This window comes from Hemitrygon akajei, chromosome 16, assembly GCF_048418815.1.
Source record: "Hemitrygon akajei chromosome 16, sHemAka1.3, whole genome shotgun sequence".
In the NCBI taxonomy this organism is placed as follows: domain Eukaryota; kingdom Metazoa; phylum Chordata; class Chondrichthyes; order Myliobatiformes; family Dasyatidae; genus Hemitrygon; species Hemitrygon akajei.
This window is the reverse complement of record NC_133139.1, coordinates 58,214,149-58,241,361: the sequence shown is the minus strand read 5'-3', so window position 1 is coordinate 58,241,361 and position 27,213 is coordinate 58,214,149. Positions and strand designations below refer to the sequence as shown.

Genomic DNA, 27,213 nt, shown 5'->3' with positions numbered 1-27,213 from the left:
TGTCCATTCTTCCTCAGATATAATTATCCCTCCTTCCTTCTCCCATTTTGTTTTAATGTATGAAGTCGAATGTGTTTTAAGATTTGACAACCCCTTATACATGCTTGAAATGATTCTACCGTAGCGGTGTGCAACATGCAGCGCTGAAATAACGACACGGAGTCGGTAAACTGCAGTTAAAAAGGATTTTATTTGAACTTCGCGGCCTCGCTTTAAAGCCTCCCTGATCCCGCCCTCCCCGGGCACGGATGCTGTAGGGGGCACGTATTCACAGTCCTGTCCCACACGCGGATGCTGTAGGGGGCACGTATTCACAGTCCCGTGCGGGCTTTTCCCTTTGTTGGTGAAGCAGACCTGGCGCCCTTTTGGGACTGGCCTTTGTGCCGGTGCGCTGGCTATTTGTGAGCCGGTTCGAGTGCGCTAGGAAGTGGGTCACCACACTACTACCATTATCTGAATTATATGCTTTTCTAAAGAGCTCTATCAAGCATGTATTTGCCTTGGTTACACTTTTAAGCGTCTTATTAACATATTGTCGCATCTGTAAATACCGATAAAAATCTTGTTTTTCTAGTAAGTGTTTCTCTTTAAGCATTTCAAAACTGAACAGTGTTCCTTCTTTCATTATGTTGCAAAGAACTGTTATTCCTTTAGCTGTCCAGTCCTTAAATCTAGCATCCAATTTATTTGGTGTAAAATCAGAGTCATATGCACATCATTTAAGAATTGCAATATCTCCCTCGAGATTTTATTCTTTTATAGTAGTTTTCCATATTTTAAAAGTCAATTTCACCCATGGGTTTTCAATAGTATTTATGTACCTTTGCAGGTTGTTATCAGCCAAAATTGCTTGTATGGGGATGGGAAGTACCCGCTCTTCAATGTTTTTCCATTGAGCGTCATATGATGGGTTGCACCAACATATCACAGATCTCAACTGTGCTGCAAAATAATAATCTCTAAGAGAAGGCAAGCCCCAACCCCCCTTTTCCTTTGCTAATTGCAAAGTTTTGAGATGAACTCTGGGTCTTTTACCCTGCCAAATATACCTTGATAGCATCTTGTTCCATTCATTGAATTGATTTTGATTCATCTCTATTGGTAGGGTCTGAAAGAGATATAACAATCTGGGCAGTACATTCATTTTAATAGACTCAATCCTTGAACTGAGACTGAAAAAAGGAATCAGGTTCCATCTTGCCATATCTTCCTTAATTTTTTATGTAAAGGCTGATAATTACATTCTGATAATTTTACCAAATCTTTTGGCATGATGATGCCCAAATATTTGAAAGACTCTGTGTGCTATGCCCAGGGGTATCGACTTTCAATTTCTCTTGGTGGGCTATAGTAATATGAAAGTAATTGGGTTTTATCTATGTTGATCTTGTATCCTGATAATTGACCATATTGTTCAAAGGATTGCATCAGTTTAGGTAAAGAGTATGTTGGTTGCCCTAGATAGATCAAAGTGTCATCCGCATAACAAGCCAATTTATGCTCTGTCCCTTTAATAGTAATTCCCCTGATATCTTCATTTTGTCTGATGTATTGAGCTAATGGTTCCAGATATAATGCAAAGAGTAGTGGTGACCATGTACAACCCTGTCTCATGCCCCTTTCTAGGGTAAGACTATTTGATAGATATCTGTTGATTTTAATCCTAGCAGTAGGATTGTCATATAGTGTCTGTATAGTTTTAATAATTGTGTCTTGGAAACCAAATCTATGTAAAACTCTGTAAAGAAAATTCCAATTAACCGAATCAAATGCTTTTTCGGCATCCACGCTTATCACTATTGCTTTGATTTTATCTTTTTGTATATGATCCATAATGTGAAGTGTCCTTCGTATATTGTCTTGAGTCTGGCGTTGTCGTATAAAACCTGTCTGCTTATTACGTATCAGTATGGGTAGAAACTCCTCTAATCATTTGGCCTTGATGGAGGTAAATAACCTATAATCTACATTAAGAATGGATATTGGTCTAAATGACCCACATTCCATTTTATCCTTGCCTTCTTTTGGTATAGCTGAGATTATCGCTTCCTTCCAACTGGGTGGCATTTGTGCCTTTTTTAGAGCCCAGTTCAGTGTGGGGAGTAAAACAGGAATTAACTCATTTTTAAATTCTTTGTACCACTCTGCCATATACCCATCTGATCCTGGTGACTTGCTTAATTTAAGCCAACTAATTGCAGCTTTTAATTCAACTTCAGTTATGTCAGCAGTCATCCTTCTATTTTGTTCACTTAAAGTGGGTAACTGTAGAGAATTCAAGAAGGTGTCAATTTGGGTTATGCTTCCCCCTGGAACTTTGGAATATAGCGTTTTGTAAAACACTTCAAAAGCTTCACTTAGGTTATTTTTTATCATTGTATTTTCTGCTATCTTTTTTTTCAGTTTCCACGCCAGTATTTTCATAGATTTCGATCCACTTTCATAATATCTCTGTTTCAGAAACATTAGGTTTTCCTGATTTCTTGCGTAGCCAAATTATTTATTTCATTCCTAATTCTTTTAATTTCCCCTAATGTATCCTGTGCCAAATTCAATTTGTGTTTTTTCTCTAGTTCCTTCAGCCTATTTTGTAATTCCTCTAATGTTTTATTCCTTATTTTTTTCTTATATGAAGATATCACTATAATTTTCCCTCTTAAGACCGCCTTCAGAGTATCCCATAAAATGGGAGGTGAAACCTCTCCATTATCATTACATTCTAAGTAGAGACCAATTTCTTTTTTAATTTGTTCCTTAAAGTATGGATCATTGAGTAGACTTGAATTTAGTTTCCAAATAGTATTCTTTGGTTAAAGTCAAAATCAACAGATAAATATATAGGTGCATGGTCACTTACATCTATTGTCCCAATTCCACAGGTGTTTATTTTGTCTTTGTCTTTTCCAAATGTTATGAAATATACAGAATGGGGAGCAGAATAATGAGTGTAATCCATTCTGTCAGGGAAAAGGTCCCTCCATATATCAATTAAACCAACATCCTCAAAAAATGTATTAACTTTCTTATGTAAAGATTTTGTTTCATAGGTTTTTCTATTGGAAGAGTCTAAGTTAGGTTGTAATTGTAAATTTAAGTCTCCCCCACATATCAGGAGACCTTCTGTTTCCGTTACCATAATATCAGTAATTTTCTGAAAGAAACCAATATCACTTCCCGGGGGTGCTTATATACTCAATAGAGTAACTGAATTGCCATCTATATTCCCCCATACCAGAATATATCTGCCTTCTTTATCTCCCATTTCGAATATTTTTTCAAAATTTAGCTTACTGGAGATAAGAATAGCAACTCCTCTCCTATGTCCTGATTTATATGAGGAGAAAAACAGATTAGTGAAGCCCATTCTCTTTAGTTTTCTATGCTCATTATCACTTAAGCGAGTTTCCTGTAAATATACTACATGGGCTTTGTCTTTTTTCATTTTGGATAAAATTCTATTACATTTGATTGGATTTAATAGCCCATTTACATTAAAAGAAGTGAATTTTACCTTGTCCTTAGCCATCTGTATTTATCTGTCAATGTATCATTGAAATTAGAATAAAACTTAATCATCTACTCCCTGAACAAATAAGAACCAAGAAACTCAAATAATAACAAAAATGGCAATGAACTTGTGATTCCAAGGCTGAGGTCTCTAGTCGATGATCCTGTGTTGAGCTAGAGGAAATGTCTAGCTGTGGGGGATAACCCCTCCTACTTGAGAGTTGAGGGCCCCTATTGTAGTATTCATAAAAGTCAGTGAACAAATCCATTACACAGAAAAGATTTCCCTGTGTACTTATATATATATATATATATATATATATATATATATATATATATATATATATATATACACACACACACACATACACATATATATATACACACACATTACACACATACACATATATGCACACATATATATTCTCATTTTGGTGGGGGAAAAGGAGTAAGTGAGCGAATAAAGAATAACAACTAAGTAATATAAAATCCACATTATAATAAGTATTTCTCGAGATAGGTATATCACCGTGTACTTTTGCTTCTGTTTAGCTTCTCAATATTTTTAAAGTTAGCCAAACCTTATGGCTGTTCTGAAGGGGGTAAGGACTGTCTTTGGGAAACTCCCGGTCTCTTCCTGATATGTTTCTCTCGGCTTCCTCCCATCTCCTGCCTTCTCGTTTCTCGCACTATTTCCCAAGCCGAGTGGGACAATTCCTCTGCCAGGCTTTCCCTCGGTTTGGTCACGCTGACGGGCCACCCTCTGGCCTTCATGTCTGTAGTTGCCTCTTCCACTGTCTGGTACAACCGCGTCCCATTGTCATAAAACACTCGAAGTTTAGCAGGGTACAGAGTTTGAAATCTAATCTTATTTTGCTTTAATACTCACTTTACTTTGGAGTATTCTTCGCGTTTCTGGAGGACCGTGGGGGGGGGGTAATCTTGGTCGAAATATATTAATTTATCCTCTAAAAACACTCTCTTCTTACTCCAGGCCCTTCATAGATTCTCCGCCTTGGTGCTGTACCGAAGGAATTTAATTATTATTGAGCGTGGGTTTCTATCCTGGGTAGGTTTTGGGACTAACGCGCGGTGGGCTCTTTCGACTTCCAGCTTCATAGCCGGGGGAAGATCCAACGCATCCCTCATTAACTTTCCGACAAACTCCGTCATAGACAAGCTTTTGGGAACGTTGTAGATTCTGATATTTTTCCGCCGTGATCTTCCCTCCAGGTCAAGCAGTTTACCTTCTTGGTGATGTATTATTTTTATTGTCTTGCTCAGTATCCATTCCACGTTTTGAACGCGATCTTCCACCTTCTCAATGCGAGTCTCTGCCACCGCTATTTTTTGATTAACGCTGGCGAGCTCTGACAATATCAGGGAGCTGCTGCTTCATATCTTTCTGGACCTCCATTATTTCTTTCAGGATTTTGAAGATATTCGTCGCTTCGACTGAACGAGGCCCAGCAGCCGCCTCGCTAGCACGCGGTCGGGTAGGAGAGCCGCTCGCTGCATTGCTCTCGGACGCAGGCTCCGCAGTGTCGCTTTTTTTATTTCCATTTCTTCTCCCCATTCTGCCCCTCTTTTCAGTTCAAATATTTTTCAAAAAATATTATATTTGACGGGTTAATGGGGCTTAATACACGTTTTTCCGGAGGAGCTAGTGACTTAAGCTGCCATTCTCGACGATGACGTCACCGGAAACCCGACACAACCAACTCTTCTCAGTCTCATTCATCCCAAGAGAAAGAAAACTAGCCTCTGCAGTCTCTTCTCATGGCTGATATGATCCAAACCCAGCAACATTGCAAGGCAGGCAACATCCTGGTAAACTTCCTCTGCATTGTTTCACTGTAATCTCCATTATTTTATGTGGCACTCGAGCTACACACAGTTCCCTAACTGTGGCTTTACCACTGTTTTATAATTGCTATGGTCTCTATTTTTATAGTCTATGTCCCAGCTATAGGAGGCAACCATTCTATGTGCTTTCTTAACCATCTTATCTAACTGTGCTACAATCTTCAGAGATCCTTGGACTTGTAAACCAAGTCACCTTTTCCTCAGTATCCCTGGAGTCAACCATGCATGTGTATGTCCTACCTTTACTTGTCCCCCCAAGTACATCACACTTATCGGGATCAAGTTCCATCTATCGACCCTCTGATCATCATTCAATCACTATCTTCACCCCCAACTAAAGCTACAAGACCTGCACAAAACCACATTGTTACAACAGTGCAAACAATAGCATAATTGATAAAAAAAAAAACAGACCATGGGCACAGTAAAAGTAGTCCAAAGATGTTAAAAGACTATAAGTTCAAAAGAAACCACCACACAGTTTCCACGTCCTCAGGGTCCCGATAGACTCGTCATCCCACGCAGGTGGCAGAAGGGAATACCCCCACTATGGACTTCCATGGCGCTGCCCAACTCAGCCTCGCAGACGCAGCACACAGTGAAAGCTCTGTCCAACCCAGCCTCGCAGACACAGCACACAATGAAAGCGCTCTGACCGCAGTGGACTCCGAGTCCGTCGAACCTCCGAGCCTCCGACCATCCCCTCCGGCACAACTTCTCTGAGCACCATCCCTGCCGAGTGTATTAAGACGCCCCACCAACGCGACCCCAAGGACTGGGGGCCTGTTCTTCCCAGCAGAGACCCGGACCTCACAGCAGCAGCAGCAACAAAGAAGGTCTTCCTGGAGATTTCCAGATGTTCCTCCGTGTCCCACATCCGTTTTTCATCTGATTATGATTGCGCACGGCACCCCGCTTCACAAATAACAGATAATCAGCTCCGGAGTGGCCACTGCAGGCTGCGTCGCGCCGCCATCTTGGATGAAATTTTATCAACTGATCATTATCTTCATGATCCTATACCAGAGCCCAAAGTCTGTGAACCTCTGCGAGTCTGCCAGGGAAGTCAAAGGCCCAAGTCTATGAGCCCACAAATCCACTGGAGGCTGAAGACAGCCTGTCCTGGGGTTAGAGGACTGTGTATGTGGGTGAGTGGGGAGTGAGGGTGAGAAATGCGCTTGTTTTGCTGCTGCTGTTTTGTTGTTTTACCAAGTATTGTGGTTATGCTATTTTGGCACCAGAACGTGTGGGGATTTAGAGATACAGCACAGTAACAGACCTTCCCAGCTCATTGAACCCTCATCACCCAATTACACCCATGGGACCTATTAAGCTACTAACCCACTCATCTTTGGAATGTGGGAGGAAGCTGGAGCACCTAGAGGAAACGCACGCGGTCATGGGGAGTACGTATGGTGGCAGGATTTGAACCTGGGTCACTGGTGCTGTAATACTGTTATAGTAACTGCTACACTACCGTGCTCTGGTCATTAACTTAGCATTCACGAGATGTTGTTGCACACTAATCCCACACTGATTTTCCTGCTTTCCACTTCTGGTTGTTAAGTGACTGAGATTGGGAAACACCAAAGACCATAAGACATAGGAGCAGAATTAGGCCAATTAGCCCATTGAGTCTGCTCTGCCATTCCATCATGGCTGATCCCGGAACCCACTCAACCCCATACACCTGCCTTCTCTCCATACCCTTTAATAACCTGACCAATCATTCTTTAAATTCTCCCACATACTTTAAATTCCAGTGAGTACAGGCCCAAACCTGCCAAATGCTCCTCATATGTTAACTCTTTCATTCCCAGAATCATGAACCTCCTCTGGACTCTCTCCAATGACAACATATCCTTTCTGTGATATGGGGACAAAACTGTTGATAATACTCCAAGTGTAGCCTGATCAGTGTCTTATAAAGCCTCAGCATTATGTCCTAGTTTTTATATTCTATTCTCCTTGAAATGTATGTTAACATTGCATTTGCCTTCTTTACCACAGACTTAATCTGTAAATTAATCTTCTGGGAGTCTTGCGCAAGGACTCCCAAGTCCCTCTGCACTTCTGATGTTTGAACCTTTTCCTCATTTAGATAATAGTCCGCACTATTGTTCCTTTTATCAAAATGCAATATCATTCATTTCCCAACATCTGCCACTTTTTTGCCCATTCTTCCAATTTGTCTAAGTCCTTCTGCAATCACATTGCTTCCACAGTACTACCTACCCCTCCACCTACCTTCATATCATCAACAATACTGACCCCTTAAGGAACACCACTAATTACTGGCAGCCAACCAGAAAAGACCCCTTTTATTCTCACTTGCTGTTTCCTACTTGTCAGCCATTCCACTATCCATGCCAGTATCTTTCCTGTAATGTCATGGGATTTGTCTTGTTAAGCAGCCTCACGTGTGGCACCTTATCAAATGCCTTCTAAAAATCCAAGTAATTGACATCCAATGCTTCTCTTTTTTCCACCCTGCTTGTTACTTCCTCAAAGAATTTTCTCAGATTTGTTAGGCAAGATTTCCCTTCACGGAAACCATGCTGACTTTGATTTATTTTATCATTTGTCTCTAAGTACCCCGAAACCTCATCCTTAATTATCAACTCCAACACTTTCCCAACCACTAGGGTTAGGCTAACTGGCCTATAATTTCCTTTCTTTCGCTTCCTCCCTTCTTAAAGAGTGGAGTGACATTTGAAGTCCCAAACCACCAGGGAGCAAGCAGGAAAACTCTGTGTCATCATGTGGAACTCTCACCTCTAGCAGATGCTGCTCTCTGTCTGTCATCTGCGGTCCATGTTCCTGGTTCCCAGAGTTTCCCAGCTCCATAAGAATCATTAGGATGGAGAAATAGGTAATGTCGAATGCTCCTGTGCTCAATGGAATACATGCGATTCTCTGCAACATGCTTGCCCTGATGGTCTGCAAGACGAGGCTAGAATCTGGGCAGTGTTTGCCTTGCCCTGTATACTGGAAGCCATGAAGAGGCACCTTGGAAGGGGTTGAAATGCTTTTCTGAGCATCCCTCGGCCACTCGCTTGGCTGAGCTGCAGGTACACAGATCACAGTGAAAAGCAGAGCTGAACACTGACTGTGAAGAACGACCCAGTGTGTCATGACAGGCTAGAGCTTCGCTTGTCACTTTCAGATGATCCTAATCTCCATTTTGCTGATTACAGTGAGACAAATGCTGTCCTTGAGCCTGGTGGTACCTGCTTTCAGGCCTTTGTACTTTCTGGCCGATGGAGGAGGGGAGAGAGAAAACACCTGGGATGGGTTGGAGACTATGATTATACTGGCTGCTTTACTGAGGCAGTGGCAAGTGCAGACAGTCTCATGGAAGGAAAGCTTGTTTCCATGATGTCCACAACTCTCTTAACTGATGTAAATTTGTAAGTAATGTAAAATTTTAAATTACTAATTAATTTCAATCTGCATCTCAGCATCACTGATTACAAGCTAATAGAATCCTGAGTGGGACTTTGGAGGCTGAAGAACAGCAGTAAGACCTCATGGACACAGGGAGCCAAAAGTTTTCTGATAACTCTGACATAGTTGGATGCATCAGCAAAGGAGATGAGGCGGAGTACAGGGCTATGGTGGGAAACTTTGTCACATGGTGTGAGCAGAATCATCTGCAGCTTAATGTGAAAAAGACTAAGGGGCTGGTGGTGGACCTGAGGAGGGCTAAGGCACCGGTGACCCCTGTTTCCATCCAAGGGGTCAGTGTGGACATGGTGGAGGATTACAAATACCTGGGGATATGAATTGACAATAAACTGGACTGGTCAAAGAATACTGAGGCTGTTTACAAGAAGGGTCAGAGCCGTCTCTATTTCCTGAGGAGACTGAGGTTCTTTAATATCTGCCGGACGATGCTGAGGATGTTCTACGAGTCTGTGGTGGCCAGTGCTATCCTGTTTGCTGTTGTGTGCTGGGGCAGCAGGCTGAGGGTAGCAGACACCAACTGAATCAACAAACTCATTCGTAAGGCCAGTGATGTTGTGAGGGTGGAACTGGACTCTCTGACGGTGGTGTCTGAAAAGAGGATGCTGTCCAAGTTGCATGCCATCTTGGACAATGTCTCCCATCCACTCCATAATGTACTGGTTAGGCACAGGAGTACATTCAGCCAGAGACTCATTCCACTGAGATGCAACACTGAGCGTCATAGGAAGTCATTCCTGCCTATGGCCATCAAAGTTTACAACTCCTCCCTAGGAGTGTCAGACACCCTGAGCCAATAGACTGGTCCTGGACTAATTTCCACTTGGCATTATTTACTTATTATTATTCAATTATTTATGGCTTTATATCGCTATATTTCTACACTACTCTTGGTTGGTGCGACTGTAACGAAACCGAATTTCCCTCGGGCTCGGTAAAGTATGTCTGTCTGTCTGTCTATAAGTATCCTACTGGAGCAAATGTGGGACATGCAAGGAGTTACTGACAATCCTGCTCATTGTGTCACCCCAACAGGAAAAGACGAGGGTTTTAAAAATCTGTCCCTTAATACTTCCTATGAGACAAAGGAGCAGAACTAGGCCATTCAGCCCATTGAGTCTACTCAGCTATTCCATTATGGCTGATTTATTTTCTGTCTCAACCCCATTCTCCTGCCTTCCCCTGTAATCCTTGGCACGGTTACTAATCAAGAAACTATCAACCACCAATTTAAATATACCCAATGACTTGGCTTCCACAGCTGTCTGTGGCAACGGATTCCATAGATTCACCATTCTCTGGCTAATCTCTGCTCTATTCTAAAAGGATGTCCTTGTAATCTGAGGCTGTATCATCTGGCTCTAGACTTCGCACATCCTCTCCACGTCCACTCTATCTAGGCTTTTCAATGTTGTATAGGTTTCAGTGTGATCCCCCTTATTCTTCTAAACTCCAGGAAGTACAGTCCCAAAGCCATCAAACACTCCTCATACATTAACCCTTTTATTCCTGCATTCATTCTCATAGAGCTCCTCTGGATCCTCTCCAATGCCAGAACACCTTTTCTTAAATAAGGGGCCAAAACTGCACACAATACTCCCAAGCGCGGCCCAACCTCAGCATTACATCCTTGCTTTTATATCCCAGTCCTCTTGAAATGAATGCTAAGATCACATTTGCCTTCCTTATCACCAACTCAACCTACAAGATAAACTTTAGGGAATCTGCACTAGGATTCCCAAATCCCTTCCCATCTCAGATTTCTGAATTTCACTCTACATTTAGAAAATGGTCTCTGCCTTTATTCCTTCTACCAAAATGCATGGCCATGCACTTCCCTACACTGTAGAATACAGAATAAGGAGTGGGGGGGATGGGCCAGAGTACAAGCTGGCTGGTGATAGGTGAGAACACAGAGGGAGAAAAGTGAGAGAGGGTCTCAGAAGATTTAAAGTTCCTCAGGGAAGGTATGCACGGTGGAGCAGCATATCATAGACACACTAGGTCCTGCAGATGCTGGAAATCATAAACATAAGTCATTGCATCACCTGCAGAGTCTCTTTGTTACAGAATGATCTGCCTGGATGCAAACAAACAAATGTACTGTGTCCCAGTACACGTCAGACAATAAAACGGTTTATCTGATACCCACAGTTATGGGAGGCCTTGCTCCGTGGGTGCTGCAGGTCCTTGTCAATAGCCTCCTTCCTTGGGATGAACATCCCACAGTAGGCTTCCGCATGACTCTGCTGGAGGAAGACACTGGAGTATAGATGGATCAGCGGAAGCTCGGAGTAATCGAAAACCCTGCAGAGAAGAGGGAAGCAATCACGCTGAGATAGCAACACACACAAAATGCTGCAGGAATTCAGCAGGCCAGACAGCATCCAAGAAAAGTATGAACAGTTGATGTTTTGGGCCGAGACACTGCATTAGAACCCTATGCTGAGATGGGGTGGACCTTTATTTACAGAGGGTCCAGGGGTTGGAAGCAGGTAGTGCAGGCTCACATCAATCCCAGGTTTGATCCCAGCCTAGGGTGCTGTCAGTGTGAAGTTTGCACGTTCTCCCTGAGACCATGTGGGATTCCCCCAGGTGCTTCGGTTACCACCCACATCCCAACGATGTGTTGACTGGTTGGGGGAGATGTTGTGTAGGCAATCACAAGAGGGCAAATGGGTGACAGGAGAACAAGGAAGAGTTGGTGGGAATATGTCACAAAGAAGTAGGTAAGGAATGGGATTGATGAGATTGTCAGCATAGACTCAATGGGCCAAATGGCCTCCTTCTCAATGGTAAGAAAATATGAGATCTCTGGAAAGGGAAAACAAGGTTGAATGGCATTTCTAGCAATGCTGCTCTTCCTTAGTGCTGCAGCTCAAATCTCGACCACACTGGCGAGCTACGTGTTCTCAGCCCACTGGCTTCTGGCCTGGAGTGAGTCACACACACGCACACACTCAGACACAGACACACATACACATGCACGTTCAGACACACACACTCGCATACACACACACACTCTCACACACAAACACACGCACACACACATGTTCAGACACATACTCGCATACACCCACACCAACACACTCACACTCATATGTTCAGACACACACACTCACGCACACACATACACACACACAGACACAATTGCACATACAGACACACACACTCGTGCATACATACATACACACACACACACACACACACTCACACGTTCAGACACACACTCGCACAAGCATGTTCAGATGCACACACTTGCACTCACACACTCGTGCACACATGTACACACATTTACACAAACACATGTACACACGCACATTTTTCATTGCATCTGTGCATCTGACAATAAACTCCACCTTGAGTTTGGGTCACAGCGCAGTGCACAGGTCTGGGGGTGGAGTGAGTACATATTTCTGCTGTGTGTTGAGGTAGATCAGCATGGATCCATGTTGACCTACCTTGAGTAGGTTCACCCGCTCCTACCTCTCCTCCATGTACTCATCTGAGGGCCGAATGAGGCTCAGACTGTACAGCTTTGCCCCCATGACGAAGTCCCCGCCATTCACGTTCAGTCGCCACAGGCACTGCAGCCAAGCCATCTGCTTTATGGATACGGCTGCTGAGACACAGGAGTGAAAGTCATCGGGGAGGTCTGTCAGCTGGTCCTACAGGTGAGGAGAGGGCGAAGGTGATGAGAGAGAGTGAGATGGACAGATGGATTGGTCCAATAACAGGACCCGGTGACCCAGTCATTACTGGTGCTGTGTCAGATCTTCAGGAGCTCAGGAGAAGGTTGATCCTTGCTGGAATGGAGTGGACATGGCTGCCCGTCAGTGCACAGCAAGATCCCACAACCTCATGTTTTCCTGTCAACACTGCTGTCCCGTCCATTTCTGGGCACTCACCACCCAAAGCTCTGCCTGGATCGTTGATACTCCCCCAAGCAAGGGATGGGGTCCATGAAAGACCCAGCCACAGTGCAGGTAGTGAATCCCATAGCTCTGCGCCAAGGAGACAGTGACATTGGTGGACCGAGTGAGGACTCCGAGGGCAGCGTGCGAGCTCCTGAGAGGACTGACACACAGCAACTTCCACAGAGAACAGTCAGCTCGATCGTTCAGTCTGTCAGCAGTCTTGACTGACGGACCAATGTTGGTCCGGGTACCAGTGCTAGGGGTATGGGAGAGGCAGATACATTAGGGACAGTTAAGAGACTCTTAGGGAGGGATAAGGATGATAGTAAAATGGAGGCTATGTAGGAGGGAAGGGTTAAGTTGACCTTAGAGTAGGTTAAAGTGTTGACAACGTTGTGGGCCAAAAGGCCTGTAGGTACTGTGCTGTAATGTTCCAGGTTCTATGTGCTGCCCTCCATGACCACTTCATTAATCACACCTGTACACCTGTACGTTAATGCAAATATATAATCAGCCAATCATGTGGCAGCAACTCAATGCAGAAAAGAATGCAGACATGATCAAGAGGTTTAGCTGTTTAGACCAAACATTAGAATGGTGAATAAATGTGATCTAAGTGACTTTGACCTTGGAATGATTGCTGGTGCCAGACAGGGTGGTTTGAATATCTCAGACATTGCTGGTCTGCAATTTTCACACACAACAGCCTCTGGAGTTTACTGAATGGTGTGAAAAATAAAAAGAGATCCAGTGAGCAGCAGTTCTGTGGGTGAAAGTGCATTTTTAATGAGAAAAGTCAAAAGAAAATGGCCAGACTGGTTCAGGCTGACAGGAAAGTGACAGTAACTCAAATAGCTACATGTTAAACAGTGGTGTGCAGAAGAGCATCTCTGAATGCACAGCATATTGAACCTTGAAGTGGATGGACTGCAGCACCACGAACATCCACTCAGCATCTGTTTTATTAGGTACAGAAGGTACTGAATACAGTGGCCAGTGTCTATGTTCAATTTTCTATAACACGGTGTGGTGCTTGGGCCGTGGTGCTTTTGTTCAACCATTTCCTTCAGGGCAGCTATGGAAAGGCTGTAGGTGCTGATCGCTATGATGATGTAAACATCACATAAAGGAGAAGAGGAAAGTGACTGTTCATCACTAACAGAGAGGTACTCACTCTGGAGAAAACTTTCCTTTGTCCATTTTTGTCAATAGGGATAACCAACCTGCAACAGAAGGGCAGACCAGTGAGGATGGCGGTAACCGGACTGCAGAAGCAGGCGCACAGTACATCAGAATCAGAAGCAGCTTTATTATCACTGACGTATATCGTGAAATTTAAACACATGCGATTCTGCAGATACTGTCAATCCAGAGTAACACAAACAAATTGCTGGAGGAACCCAAGCAGCATCTGTGGAAAGGAATAATCAGTCGACATTTCAGTCATCTTGGCCTGAAAGGTTAACTGGTTATTCCTTTCCACAGATGTTGCCGTGAAACTTGTTGTTTAGTGGCAGCAGTATAATGCAATACCTAATAAAAATAAGAAATATATATAAAAAATTAAATTAAAAAGTAATGCAAAAAGAGAGCAACAATGTTTTTGTGTTGGACATAAGAATAGGGGTGGGGTGGAATCTCACTGTAAACTACAGAGTATTGAAAGGCCTAGATAGTGTGACATACAGAGGATTTTTCCAATAGTGAGAGAGTCTAGGACCGGAGGGCACAGCCTCAGAATAAAAGGAAGCCCCTTTAGAACAGAGAATAGGAGGAATTTCTTTAGCCAGAGAGCGGTGAACCTGTGGAATCCATTGGCACAGACGGCTGTCATTGAGTATATTGCAAGCTGAGATTGATAGGATCTTGATTCGTAAGGGTGTCAAAGGTTACGGAGAGAAGGTGGGAGAATGGGGTTGAGGGGGATAATAAATCAGCCACGATGGAATGGCAGAGCAGACTCGAGGGGCAAAATAGCCTAGTTCTGCTCCTGTGTCTTATGGAATTATGTGCAATTAGTGTAAATGTTGCAGTGGGGCTGAAGGGCGTCTTTCTGTGCTGGATAATTCGATCAATTTCCATTTCTGAGCAGATTGAAACCCTGGCTGCTTTTCCATCTTCCCAACGTTCTGTGGTGTGATGGGTGCCCCCAGCCTTTCTTGTTTCAGATTTCCAGTATTCCAGTTCTTTAAATTGTTCCAGTGTGCTCAACATTCCCAATCCCTTCCCAGCTTCTGGGAATTACCTAAAGACCAGGTGGTTTTCCTGTTTGACTGTCCTGCTGATATCATTCCTGATACATTCTGCATAGACAGATTCGGCTCTCTGGACATCTGAACTGACGATGATGAAATTTAAGAGAACATCTACAGCGGGAGGCAGGTCATAGAAAGTTCCAGTAAAAATGCCTGGGCCTGTGAGAGCAGCTATCACCTGAACCTGAAAGTGACACAGTAATTTTCAAAATTAATTCATTTACAGATAAAATGATCCAACAGTCTTCATATGCTCTAAACTGAGCCAAACATCCAGATGGTGCCGTGTATGGTATGGTTAACCCCAGGTGTACCACAACCATTTGTGGAACACAGGATCGAATTCTTACCACTGAATATCGGGGCTCTGGGATCAAGTCCCACTCTAGAACCTTGAGCTGCAAGCTTCACGGGAGTGTCTCAAAAACACTTCTGAGATTCAGAAACCACTTCTCACAGTACAGAACCAGGCCCTTCAGCCCATCTAGCCAATGCTGAACTATTAGAACATAGAGCATAGAATATTAGAGCACAGTACAGGCCCTTCAGCCCATCTAGCCAATGCTGAACTATTAGAACATAGAGCATAGAACATTAGAACACAGTACAGGCCCTTCAGTCCATGATGTGGTGCTGACCTTTCAGCATACTCTAAGATCGATGTAACCCTTCTCTCCTATATAACTCTCCATTCTTCTATCATCCATGCATCTTCTTAATAACCTTGTTAACTTGCACAGCAACTTTGAGGTATCTGTGGACTCTAAATTCTCTCTGTTTCTCCACATTGCTAAGAATCCTGCCATTAATCTTGTACTCTGCCGTCTGGTTCAACCTACCAAAGTGTATCCCTTATCACTATTTTTGCACTGACCGCCATCTGCCACTTTCACGGAAGAGTGACCAAAGGATCTGCAGAGATAGACTCACTGAGTAGGCAGGGGACTGAGGCAGACTGGTGGGAGGAGGAGTGACGCTGGCTACCAGCTGGTTGTATTGTTTGACGTGAGCAGGAGAGACGCAGCGGAGAACACTAGGTAGTCCCCACACCTGGGAGGAGCTGCAGGCACCTGTGGGTTTCAACAATAAAAATTACAGTTAGGGAGCCACAGATCGTCAGTACTGTGACCACTGCGCCCAAGGTTCAAACACACAAAGGACACAGGCTGAGCCACGTAAGAATTATCTGAAATGCCACAAGATGTATTAGATTGATTGCGAGGATGTGGCATGGTGAATCGGCTGGATCTCCTGCGTATGGAGGGCTCTTTAGCGAGGGCTTTGCAGTGCCCACGTTTTCAACACAGCCGGCCTGATTCGTCGCTCACACACTACAGTTGCCCAGTGTGTACAGCGGTTAACATGGCTCAGCAAAAACGCTTCATCCTGCTGCTCCCGTGTCATTATTGCTTCATGCATATGTAACACTCACCCTCCCGGTACCCTGACAAAGTGGAGTGAGTTTCTGTTTGGCACAGGGAGTGACTGTGATCTGTCTGCAGGTGATGGAGGAAGATCTGACTGTAACTGTTAGAACTGGATAGGTGTGTATCCAATAACCAGAGGGTCGTAGGGCAAGAGCAGGAGGAGGGACAAGCTGGATCACTCTTACCAACTGCTGGTGCAGATACAAAGGGCCATATAGCTTCTTTCCACACTGTAGGATCCCATGGAGGTATAATTCTGCAATGAAGTTGTCTATTGATCAAGGCCATCATTTATCATAGAGTCATAGAGCACTAAAGCAAAGAACAGTGTTATGGTCTAAACAGCCCTTCAGCCCATCTAGTCCATACCTAGTCCCATCGACCTGAAACTGGATCACCCTCCATACTCAGCCCATCCATGTACTTATTCAAATTTCTCTTTAATGTTGCAATTGAACCGCATCCACCATTTCCAATGGCAGCTCTTTAAACATTTGCACCACCTCTGAGTGAAAAGATTCCCCTTAAATAGAAACATAGAAATATAGAAAACCTACAGCACAATATAGGCCCTTCGGCCCACAATACTGTGCTGAACATGTCCTTACCTTAGAAATTACCTAGGGTTACCCATAGCTTCTACTTTTCTAAGCTCCATGTACGTATCCAGGAGTCTCTTAAAAGACCCTATCGTTTCCACCTCCACCACTATCGCCAGCAGCCATTCCATGCACTCACCACTCTCTGTGTAAAAAAAACTTACCCCTGACATCTCCTCTGTACCTACTCCCCAGCACCTTAAAACTGGGCCCTCTCATGTGAGCCATGGGAAAAAGCCTCTGACTATCCACATGATCAATGCCTCTCATCATCTTATACACCTCTATCAAGTCACCTCTCATCCCCCGCTGTTCCAAGGAGAAAAGGCCGAGTTCACACAACCTATTCTCATAAGGTATCCTCCCCAATCCAGGCAACATCCTTATAAGTCTCCTCTGCATGCTTTCTATTGTTTCCACATCCTTTCTGTAGTGAGGTGATCAGAACTGAGCACAGTACTCCAAGTGGGGTCTGACCAGGGTCCTATATAGCTGTAACATTACCGCTTGGCTCATAAACTCAATCTCATGGTTGACGAAGGCCAGTTCACCATATGCCTTCTTAGCCACAGAGACAACCTGCACAGCAGCTTTGAGTGTCCTATGGACTCGGACCCCAAGATCCTACTGATCTTCCACACTGCCAAAAGTCTTACCATTAATACTATATTCTGCAATCGTATTTGACCTACCAAAATGAACCACCTCACACTTATCTGGGTTGAACTCCATCTGCCACTTCTCAGCCCAGTTTTGCATCCTATTGATGTCCTGCTGTAACCTCTGACAGCCCTCCACACTATCCACAACACCCCCAACCTTTGTGTCATCAGCAAATTTACTAACCCATCCCTCCACTTCTTCATCGAGGTCATTTATAAAACTCATGAAGAAATGGGTCCCAGAACAGATCCCTAAGGCACACCACTGGTCACCGACCATGCAGAATATGGCCCGTCTACAACCACTCTTTGCCTTCTGTGGGCAACCCAATTCTGGATCCACAAAGCAGGATCCCTTTGGATCCCATGCCTCCTACTTTCTCAATACGCCTTGCATGGGGTACCTTATCAAATGCCTTACTGAAATCCATATACACTACATCTACTGCTCTACCTTCATCAACGTGTTTAGTCACATCCTCAAAAAATTCAGTCAGGCTCATAAAGCACAACTGCCCTTGACAAAGCCATGTTGACTATTCCTAATCATATTATGCCTCTCCAAATCTTCATAATTCCTGCCTCTCAGGATCTTTTCCATCAACTTACCAACCAACCAACCACAGAAGTAAGAATATTTTACCTTTCACCCTTAATCTCTGGCTTCTAGTTCTAGTCTCACCCAACCTCAGCAAAAAAAGTCAACTTGCATTTATCCATCTCTACGTCTCATCCTTTTGTATAACTTATCAAATCTCCCATCATTCTCCTGTGCTCCAGGGAACAAAGTCCTAACCTGTTCAACCTTTCTGTATAACTCAGATCCTCAAGTCCTGGCAACATCCATGTAAATTTTCTCTACACTCTTTTCATCTCATTGATATCTTTTGTTTAGGTAGGTGAACAGAACTGCATACAATACTCTAAATTTGTCTTCATATACAACTTCAACATAATATCCCAATTCCTGTACTCAATACTTTGATTTATGAAGGTCAAAGTGCTGAAAACTTTCTTTAAGATCCTGCCTACCTGAGATGTCACTTCCAATGAACTGTGGATCTGTATTTCCAGATTTCCAGAAGTAAACAAAATAAAACAATAACAATGTTAAATGAAGTGTTACAGTACAGTGAAAGTGCGGTGCAGGTAAATAGTAAGGTATAAGGCCATAACAAGGTGGACTGAGTGCCGATGCCCACTGTTCCCACGTAAGCTCAGATAGCGACCATTACTGGGCTGAGTGGTGTCTTGGTGAGCACAATGCTCTCCACAGAGAGACCCCAGTTACTGCACCTGATACGTATCCAATGGCAGTGGAAACTGTCGGTAAGCTCAGATCGGGAAGAATTCTTTCAGATGGAGTGAATTTAGTTAATCGGAACCTGTGAGACACAAAACGCAGTGCAATGCAATAATGATCACAAGAAAGACAAACAATTCAAATGTAATTAGTTCACTTTTGTGACTTGCACAGGTGGGACTTGCCAGGTGGATTTCTTCTAATTTTTCACCAGAAGTCAGAGAGTCACACAGCATGAAAACACACCTTTCAGCCCAACACATCTATGCTGACCAAGATGTCCCCCTCAGCTCTTTTTTTTAAATCTGTGTTTGGCCCAATAACTTCTCCTGTTTATGTAGCTGTCTAAATTTTTTTTAATGTTAATGGATCTGCCTCAACTAATTCCTCTGGCAGCTCATTCAACACACTGACCATCCTCTGCATGAAGCAGTTGCCCCTTATGTTCCTATTATATCTCAGCCCTCTCAGCTTAAACCCATGTCCATAACACCTAGAAGCAGAATTAGGCCATTCAGCTCATTGGGGCTGCTCTGCCATTCTATATTAGCTGATGTATTTTCCTTCTCAAGTCCCATTCTCCTGCCTTCTTCCTCTCATCTTTGATGCCCCTACTAATCAAGAACCTATGAACCTCCACTTTAAATATACCCAATGACTTGCGTGCATACCTATCTGTGGCAATTAGTTCCACAGATTCACCACCTCTCCACATCTACCATATCTAGGCCTTTCAATATGTGATAGGTTTCGATAAGGCTTCCCTCTTCATTCTTCTAAACTTCAATGAGTATAGGTCTAGAGTGATCAAACACTCCTCTCATCTTTCCCAGGGTTATTTTTGTGAACCTCCTCTAGACCCTCTCCAATGTCAGCGCATCTTTTCTTGGATAAGCTGCTCACAATACTCCAAATGTGGTTTGACTAATGCCTTGCTACCTAGTTCATTTATTTACCAATCTGTGCATTAACCCTATCTATGCCCTTGTAATTTTATACTCCTCTATCAGATTGCCGCTCTGTTGCCCAACTACACTCGGAGATATTTTGTTACTGCAATATCTCCGACCTTCATCCTGGCACCATTGGCAGCCATGTTTTCAGTTACCAAGTCTGCATTCCCCTCCCAAAATCCCTCTGCCTCTTCTTAACTCACTTTTTAAATCTTAAATCTTTGTTCATGTTTTTGATTTCCTGATTTTCATTTTGCATTAAGGTCTCAGAAGTTTTTTAAAACACCCTTCATTTTTTTGGGATCAAGTTATTCTTGGGAAGGTCAGCTTGTGCAACCTTTCTCCATTCTCCATTGAACCTGTGTAGCTTTTATTTCTGTATTACCAACTGAACTTCCGAACCATCATCAAGGACCCCCACCATCCAGGTTATGCCATCTTCTCACTGCTGCCATCAGGCAGGAGGTACTTGGGTCCCACACCACCAGGTTCAGAAACATTTATTGCTGTACAAACATCAGGCTGCTGAACCCATGTGGATAACTCCACTCACCTCAATGCTGAACTAACTTCACAACCTATGGACTTACTTTTAAGGACCCTATAACTCACGTTCTCAGAATTATTCATTTTTAAATTTTATTTCAATTTGCCTTCTTTTGCACATTGGCTGTTTGTCATTCTTTGTTTATGTATATTTTTTCATAAATTCTATTGTTTTTCTTTATTTCCCTGTCAATGCCTGCAAGAAAATAAATCTCAGGGTTGTATATGGTGATCTACTCTTAGTGGCCACTTTATTAGGTACACCTACTCATTAATGCAAATATCTGATCAGTCAATTATGTGACAGCAACTTAATTTATAAAAGCATGCAGACATGGTCAAGGGTTCCGTAGCTGTTCAGACCAAACATCAGAATGGAGAAAAAATGTGATCTAAGTGACTTTGTTTGTGGAATGATTGTTGGTGCCAAGTGGGGTGTTTGAGTATTGAGTATCTCAGAAACTGTTGGACCTCCTGGGATTTTCAAGCACAACAGTCTCTGGAGTTTTCAGAGAGTGGTGCAAAAAACAAAACAAAACATCCGGTGAATGACTGTTCTGGGGGTGATAACACTTTGTTAATGACAGAGGTCAGAGGAGAATGGCCAGACTGGTTCACGCTAATAGGAAGGCAACAGCAAATCAGATAGCCATGTGTTACAACAGTGGTGTGCAGAAGAGCATCTCTGAATGCACAACATGTTGAACCTTGAAGTGGGTGGTATACAGTAGCAGAAGGTCGCACCAGGTTCCACTCCTGAGGTCACTTTATTAGATACTCTCCTGTCTTTAATAAAGCGGCCACTGAGTGTACAGTATACATTCTTTGATAGTAAATTTATTTTTATCCCCTTTGATCCTTTAAACCCAACTGCTAGCTACTCTAGTGGGATTTGACATGGGACTCTAGAATATTAGGTTAGGATACTGGATTACAAAATCAGGAACAACCAATACTTTCTCTTACCCTTCTGCCTGCTGCCGGACCTGACGGAAAAGGCTCGGATATGGATTTTGTGGCAGTTCTGTCCTCAACAGCCTGGCATACAGGTCCTCCAGAAGTCCTTGAAGTCCAGTTGCATCCAAGTATTTCCACAGCAGGTTTAACCTTCGTGCTACACTTGGGTTGCTAGATTGTGGAACTGTGAGCCTCCCAACAATCTGGCCAGACATCTCCTTACGTGAGTTGCTCTCAGCAATGCCTTTCATTCTCTGCAACTCACAGGGTCCAGTCATTGAAAATAATACTCAGTGACCTGTGGAGAAACAGTTTGTGCTTCAGATCAGCAGTTGAGGATGGTTCCATCTTCCACAAACACTGCCTGACCTGCTGAACATTTGTAGCATTTTCTGGTTTTCATTTCGGCATCTGCAATATTTTGTATTCCTCCTGTGCCGTAGCTGGCAATACCTCAGGCTTAACTCGGTAAGGGATCTCACTGGGGAAGGCAAAAAGAATTCTGCTCAGGCAAATGGAACACTAGAAACAGGGGAACTGACAGCAGAAACCGATGGGAATGTTCAGCGGGTCAAGTAGTATCTGTGGAGGAAGGATCATTTAGTGTCTGAGGTCAGAGGACAGAAGGTGTAGTTTAACGTTATGTAGGCAGTCCTGGAAACAAAGTTATAGAGAAATATCAGACAGAGGCAAAATACTTAGATGAGTCATTTCTTCAATGTCATCATTTTGCTCTTACTTTGATCGCTGAAATCTCCGGAGAAGTTGGTGAGGTATATTTCATGTACCACAGTGGCAGAAATCGCTGCTTTCCTTCTCTTTGTGATACAGAATACGTCTGTTCGACCCGTCAGAACCATGCAGGCTCCCGACGGAGGGATTACTTACTCTCCTCACTCTATTTTTTCTGTATCCCTGTAGTTCTGCCCTCTCTCTCTCTCTCACACACACACACACACACACACACACACACACATATCCATGCCTCTTTGATTGTTTGCTGCTATGGAGATTAATTCACAGCAGCCAATTAACCTGTCAGTGCAGCTTTGGGATGGGGAGTAATTGGAGCACCCAAGGGAAACCAGGGCACCCAGGGAAAGCAGAGCACCTAAAAGTCTGAGAGTGTGTACCAATAAACTCAGCTTCTAATGAATAGTTGTCTAGATTGATAAAATGGGCTCTTAATCTCACAGTTGTTATGACTTTGCACCTTAGTGTCCATCTGAGCTTTCTCTATAACTGTAATGCTGTACTGGTTTCCATTGTATTACTTCAATGCACTGTTGTAATGAATTGATCTGTATGAATAGAATGCGATTTTCTCAGTATATGTGACAATAATAAACCAATTTACTAATTAAAATTCAAATAGTATTACCACACCGTACAGTTTTAATTGTTAGCATAACTAACAATTCATCAAAGATAATATAGAAAAAAACTGCCGCTTTATTTTCAGAAACATTATAGAGTCCAGCTCAGAGTAAGGCGGCCAGAACCTCTGGGTCATTTCCAAGAGGTAAAATGGAATTATGTCCTGGAGAAGTAATGGATGGTACCACTAGGTGGTGCTGCCTCCACAGTCTGACTGGCGCTCCAGCTCTGATAATCCTTCAGCCTCCCTGGGCTTGCACTGAGAAACTGAGGTCAGACTCCCGGACGGAGTCCGTCTGGAAAGCATCACAGTTGTATAACAGCAAGGGATATTTCAGAATCAGTATCAGGTTCATTATCATCTGCATATGCTGTGAATATATTTTTGTTTTTGTACAGTGCAATATATAAAATATACTATAATTTACAGTAAGAAATATATTTAAAAAAACAAGACGTACAAACAAGCTGGATGAACTCAGCAGGTCGGGCAGCATCCGTGGAAACGAGCAGTCAACGTTTTGGGCCGAGACCCTTCGTCAGGACTGAAGAAGGAGGGGGCAGGGGCCTATAAAGAAGGTGGGGGGAGGGTGGAAAACCAATTAGAGGAAGGATCAAGGGGTGGGGGAGGGGAAGCAGGGAGGGGATAGGCCGGAGAGGTGGAAAAGGAATGAAAGGGGAAAGCACTATGGGTAGTAGAAGAAAGCAGAATCATGAGAGAGGGGTTAGGCAGCTAGAAGAGGAGGCAGAGTGAAAGTGGAAGGGAGAGGGAGGGAATTACCGGAAGATGGAGAATTTGATGTTCATACCAAGGGGCTGGAGGCTACCCAGACGGTATATGAGGTGTTGCTCCTCCAACCTGAGTTTGGCCTCATCATGGCAGTAGAGGAGGCCATGTATGGACATATCCGAATGGGAATGTGAAGCAGGCGATATTAAAAAACAAGCAGTGCAAAAAATACACCAGGGCAGTGTTTCGTGGGTTCATGGACGTTCAGAAATCTGGAGGCGAATAAGCTGTTCCTAAAACGTTGAGTGTGTGTCTTCAGACTCCAGTAGGTCCGCCCCTGTGGTAGTAATGAGAAAGCACATCCTGGATGGTGAGGGTTCTTTATGATGAATGCCAGTTTTTTGAGGCATCGTCGTTTTAAAAAAAATGTCAATTGGGTCATTTGTTTAAAAAATAATGAGTTGTGCTTCAAATATGATACCACCCAGTTTAGTCACCGAAACATCTTTCTGTGTCAAGGGCAGAAGTTGTTGATGGCCACACTGAAGCAGAAGAGACAAAAAAAAAGGTTTGAAGGGTTTCCCAGCTGCCCCAGGGATCAGCCTGTATAGGATAGACAAGGGTGCGTGCTTAGCCTCCTGCTCTACTCACATTATATGTAAGACTGTGGGACTTAGCAGAGCTGCCATGCCATCTGTTTATGTTTGTTGATGACACCACTGTCATTGACCGAGTCAAAGGTGGCGACGAATCAGCAGATAGGAGGGAGATTGAAAATCTGGCTGAGTGGTGCCACTACAACCTCTTACTCAATGTCAGCAAGACCAAGGAGCTGATTATTGATTTCAGGAGGAGGAAACCGGGGGTTCATGAGCCAGTCCTCATCAGAGATGGAGAGGGTCAGCAACTATGCCATTATCATTTCAAAGGACATGTCCTGGACTCAGCACACAAATGTAATTAGAAGGAAACGGCAGCACCATTACTTCCTTAGAAGTTTGCAAAGATTCGCTGTGACATCAAATCTAATCTCCATGTGGCTGCATACGGAAACACCAATGCTCTGAACAGAAAATCCTACAAAAAGTAGCGGATACAGATCCGTGTATCACGAGCAAAGCCCTCCTCACTTTTGAATACATCTGCATGGAGCTTTATCGAAGGAAATCAGCATCCGTCATCAGGGATTCCCCATCACCCAGGTACAGTAGCCTCAAGATTCACACCAACAGGTTCAGGAACAGTTATTACCCCTGAGCCACAAGGAACTTGCAGCTTCACCCAGCTTCACTTGCCCCATCACTGACTTGTTCCCATTACGCGTTCGAGGTCTCTTCAGCTCGTGTTCTCCATATTTATTGCTTATTTTTTTCTAATTATCATTCTTTTCAGTTTGTATTTGCACGGTTTGTAGTCTTATGCACACTGCTTGCCCGCCCTGTTGGGTGCGGTCTTTTATTGATTCTTTTATGGCTATTGGATTTACTGAAAAAGAATCTCAGTGTTGTGTATGGCGACATATATGTACTTCGATTATAAACTTACTTTGAACTTTGGACGCTTTCTCCCCATACCCTAGGGTGCCTAGAAATGTATTTATCTCCTTAAATATATTCTATGTCTCTGCCCCCACCCCCACCATCACCTTGTTTGTTTACCATTTCAATCCCAGACCCTATCCTGAGACCATGTCCCGGCTTCTAGACCCCATTCTTTCCACAACCCGCCAAACTCGGCCAGAGCTTAGAACATTTCAATGAGATCTCCTCTTGTTCTTCTAAACTCAAGCCAGTTCAGATCTAGAGAAACAAGAAGCCACAGATGTTGGGGAAACAGCAGGTTGGGAGGGAAATGGACAATCAACATCTCGGGTCTGAAAGATAGAGGGGCAATGGCTAGTGTAAAGAGATGGAGGGGAAGGGGTGCAGTAGGAGCTGGCACATGGATCCAGGAGAAGATGTAGGAAGGGTGGTGGGAATAGTGAAAGAGGCTGAGAGGTGACACAGGACTGCAGATAGTGGAATCTGATCCGAGAGGAAGGTGGAGCATGAGGGAGGTGGGGAGGGCAGATGGGGACGCTGGGATGGGGTGGGGGGAGGTGTATGGGCGATGGGCTGACGGTATGTGTGGAGCAGGGGAAGAAACAGGGTGGTGAGGGTTGTCGGCCCAGTCTGTCATTATACAACAGTCCCATCATCCTGATTCCCTGTACCCGCTATGCGGCCATTACTTGTTAGGTAAGGAGATCAAAGTTAGGCTAATCTCCAGATGTGGTCTGTCCGACCCTCAGTATCAGTTAGTAGGACCTCTCTGGTAAGGGATATTTCCCTGGATGTCGTACGCGTTCTCTATGAAGACCTTGCCCACTTTCTCATGCTGCCCTGCTGCCTTCCGAGGTCATTGCGCCTCCAGCCACTCTCCGCATCCCCCCCCTCCCCCCCCCCCATCCTTATCCATGGACATTAAAACACCTTTCCTTCCTCAATCCGTCACCCTCCGACTCACAAACACCCTTCGGTGTGCACTTAAAGCCTCTCGTAGTTAAATGGTTGAATGTACTTACTCGGCGGCCGGACGGGGCCAGATTTTAACTCTGCTGAGCTGCTGGGGGATCGCGATAGCGCGTCCCTAGTAACGGGCGGTGTGAGTGGCAGGAAGCATGTGTAACCCGGAACTCGGCGCTCATCAACAGCAGCCGGACCCGCTGACTCTGACTGCACCTTGCCCAACAACCAGACACCACATTCCCGCGACAAGACGAGTTACCATCCTCCAACAGAAAAGACAGAAGATAGAAATAAAGAGAACGAAAAGAAAAATAAAGAAAGAATAGATAAAATGAGGTCGAGGAGAGATAGGGAATAAAAATGATATGTAACGAGGGTAGCGTTGCGATAATCATGGAATTTCAATACCCGAGTAGAACAGGAAAATCCGGTTGGTGTTGGATGCCAAGAGAAGGAATTTATAGAATGCCTACGAGATGGCTTTTAGAGCAGCTTGTGGTTGAGAACGCTCGGGGATAAACTATTCTGGACTGGATGTTACATCATGAACAGGATTTGATTAGGGAGTTTAAGGACCCTTGGGAAGTAGTGTCATAATATGATGGAATTCACCCTGCGATTTGAGAAGTCAGAAACTAAAATCAGATGTATCAGTATTTACAGAGGAGTAACGGGAGTTTCAGCGGCATGAGAGAAGAGATGACCAAAGTTGATTGGAAGGGGACACTGGAAGGGATGACGGCAGAACTGCAACGACTTGTGTTTCTGGAGAAAATTCAGAAAGTGCCTGAAAGATACATCCCTTAGATGAAGAAATCAATAAATAAGGCAAGATGACAAGAGAAGTCAAAGACAACATAAAAGCAAAAGAGAGACCAGATAATACAGCAAAATTAGTAGGAAGGTAGAGGATTGGGAAGCTTTTAAAAACCAACAGAAGACAATGAAAAAAAACATAAAGAGAGAAATTATTAAATATGAAGGGAAGCTAGTTGATAATACAAAAGAGGATGCAAAAAGTTTTTTTTTCAGATATATAAAGAGTAAAAGAGAGATGAGAGTGGATATTGGACCACTGGAAAACTGACACTGGAGAGGTAATAATGGGGGAGAAAGAACTAGCAGTATGCCAGAAATGCAAC

The 27,213-nt window shown here is 43.8% G+C and overlaps 1 protein-coding gene across 1 annotated transcript in view; it reads right to left on the bottom strand.

Moving 5' to 3' along the window:
• LOC140739656 (uncharacterized) overlaps window positions 1–21,708 on the bottom strand; it is a 70,212-nt gene extending 48,504 nt beyond the window's left edge. Inside the window, exons 1-8 of the mRNA XM_073068030.1 lie at window positions 21,467–21,708; window positions 18,995–19,083; window positions 15,941–16,080; window positions 15,001–15,194; window positions 13,930–13,978; window positions 12,325–12,506; window positions 10,991–11,145; window positions 8,149–8,438 (exon numbers count right to left, since the gene is read on the bottom strand). Of these exons, the coding sequence (XP_072924131.1) occupies window positions 8,149–8,438; window positions 10,991–11,145; window positions 12,325–12,506; window positions 13,930–13,978; window positions 15,001–15,194; window positions 15,941–16,080; window positions 18,995–19,083; window positions 21,467–21,708 (1,341 nt within the window). The remainder of the gene's footprint in view (window positions 1–8,148; window positions 8,439–10,990; window positions 11,146–12,324; window positions 12,507–13,929; window positions 13,979–15,000; window positions 15,195–15,940; window positions 16,081–18,994; window positions 19,084–21,466) is intronic.
• Window positions 21,709–27,213: the final 5,505 nt, after the last annotated feature.